At 77.5% G+C, this 2,283-nt stretch overlaps 1 protein-coding gene across 1 annotated transcript in view; it reads right to left on the bottom strand.

Moving 5' to 3' along the window:
• Positions 1-2,283, bottom strand: part of H696_03555 (hypothetical protein) — a gene marked incomplete at both ends in the record, with an annotated part of 9,610 nt that overhangs the window by 1,164 nt on the left and 6,163 nt on the right. The window contains 2 exons of the mRNA XM_009497424.1: positions 171-868; positions 1,167-2,274. Coding sequence (XP_009495699.1) covers positions 171-868; positions 1,167-2,274 — 1,806 coding nt within the window. The remainder of the gene's footprint in view (positions 1-170; positions 869-1,166; positions 2,275-2,283) is intronic.

Genomic DNA, 2,283 nt, shown 5'->3' with positions numbered 1-2,283 from the left:
ACTCATGTCGGAGAGGTCCCGGCGCCGGCCGGGACAGTAGACCGGGCATTGGCACGCGGCACAGAGGGCCGCCCCGGAGGCACTGGCATGCGCCGGGCCGCGGGATGTCAGTGTGCGCCCCCATGGCAAGGCCGGAGTGTGCCCGAACAGCCGCCCACGGCTCGACGCACCTGGCCTCCGTGGCCGAAATGTGCCCCCCGGCCGGGGCCTGCCCCTCCAGCATGCAGCGGGTGCAGAGGATGGCCACCGGGCCGGGCCCGGCGGCCGCCAGGGGCCCCGAGTGGCTGGCCGACGCCTCGATCGTTTCCTCGGCCGTGGCCCGACGCCGGGGCAGGAAGGACAGCGACCGGGCGATGCGGGTCCCTGGCGTCCGGCGCCATGGCGAGGCCCCGGCGCCGGCCTCCGGCGCCGAGGACAGGCCCCGGCCCTGGCCGGCGGCCGGGGGGCCGCCCTGGTGCTGATGCTCTTGGTCATGCTGGGGGCGGTGGTGGTGGTGGTGGTGGTGGTGCGGAGGGTGGTACTGCTCGTGCGGGTGCGGGTCCAGCCCATCGGCATGTCGGTCGCGGAGCAGCACCCCGGAGTACGAGGGCAGCAGCGAATTGACCAGGTGCCGGACTGGCCGCCGCCAGCTGTGCCAGAATCGCTCGCCGGGCGCCCCGCCGGCGGGGTCGGCCGCCCCGGGGGAGCCTCGATCGAGCAGCGCCGGCAGCGAGGGCGACGCGGCCGGGGCGTCGGCCTGGTGCTCCAGCCTCGCCGGCGCCCCGGCCGGGGCCAAGTGCCCGATGGTGGCGAAGTCCAGGAGCGTCGGCGAGGGGATGGGCGTGGCCGGGGCATCCGGCGAAGCCAGGAAGCCCGGGTCCTCGGCATGCTGTGGCGATGGGGGGGGGCATGGCGGCCCGTGCCCCGGCACGGGGTCCGGGCGCAGGGTGTCAGAGTCTGTCGGGGCGCCGTGTCCGCGCGGAGGATGGCCCCCCCCCCCCCCCCCCGCCCGCGGACAAGCACAGGTCCGTGGCTGGCGAGACGACCTTGCGCCCGGGCAGCGGGCAGGGGGCGAGGATGAACCGCGCGCTCCCGGCACACGCGGACGCGGCAAAGGCGGGTGCAGGGCAAGGAGCAGCCACAGGGGGCCGGCGCACGCGGACAGCAGCACCAAGCCGGGGGCGTACCTCAGCCCCGAGGGGCACATGCCGGAGGGTGGCCGCCCCGGGGGAAGCCGACGCCGGGGGGGGCGTGGCCAATGCGGCCGCCAGGGTGCTGCTGGCCGAGGGGGTCACCCCGGTCGCCGGGGGGATCAGCCCCGAGGCCCGGGCCCGAGCGCTGCGAATGGCCTCGGAAGCCGATGCCAGCGGGTGGGCCAGCTGCTGCCCCGGCCAGGCCGATGCCCCGGTGATTTCGCGCCGCTCGCTGTCCAGCAGGGCCCCGGCGGCCGGGACCCCGGTGAGGGCGGCCGCCAGCCCGGCTGCCGACTCCTCCCCCTCGCGGCTGGCCGGGCCCGAGTCGGGGGTGCTGTACCCCCCGGCGGCGGCGGCGGCCGCGCCAGGGTCGGCCGGCAAGGACAGCGAGCTGGCCGACGGCTGACCCCCCCGGTGCCGGCAGGCCAGCAGGTCGTCCTGCGCATAGCGCGGTGCCGGGCCGGCGTCCTCGGCGAGGGCGGCCGCCCGGCGCTCGGCCGCCCGCAGCAGGGCCACCCGGGTCATGGAGTTGCACTGCTCCGTCGGCGAGGAGGCCAGCACCCGCAGCGGCAGCAGGCCGATGGTCTTGGGCAGGGGCGAGGCGCTGTTGGCCTTGCGCAGGCCGGCCGGGGTGGCCGCCGGCCGTGACGGCGTCCCGGGCGGCGTCGTCGCCTGGTCCGGTGCCGATGGCGGTGGCGGCGGCGGCGGCGGCGCCTGGGTGGCCCGGCTGGCCGGCCCGGCGGCCGAGCCCGAGCCCGGCGCCTGCCGCGCGCCGCCCCCCGGCCGGCCGATCTCCCCGAGGCCCAGGGCACCGGCAGCACCGTGGCCGCCGGCCGCCGGGCCGGCCATCATCCCCGAGGGGGACACCGAGCTGCCATTGGCACGGACCACACTTTCGCGAAAGGCCGTCACATCGCGCATGTACTGCCGGGAGAAGTGCTGCGCGCTGTAGAAGGCCAGCTGGTGCGCGCGCTGGGTGGCATTGTAAAAGCCATCCGGCGACTGGAGGATGTGCTCGATGTCCGACGCGGTCGAGGGGCAGGGGACCTTTCGGCGGCCCGAGGCCGACCGGGCAGGATGCATGGTCAGGCAGGCGTAGACGCTGGCGGGG

Source organism: Fonticula alba (assembly GCF_000388065.1).
Source record: "Fonticula alba strain ATCC 38817 unplaced genomic scaffold supercont2.5, whole genome shotgun sequence".
Lineage (NCBI taxonomy): Eukaryota > Rotosphaerida > Fonticulaceae > Fonticula > Fonticula alba.
This window is presented reverse-complemented; position numbering and strand designations above follow the sequence as displayed.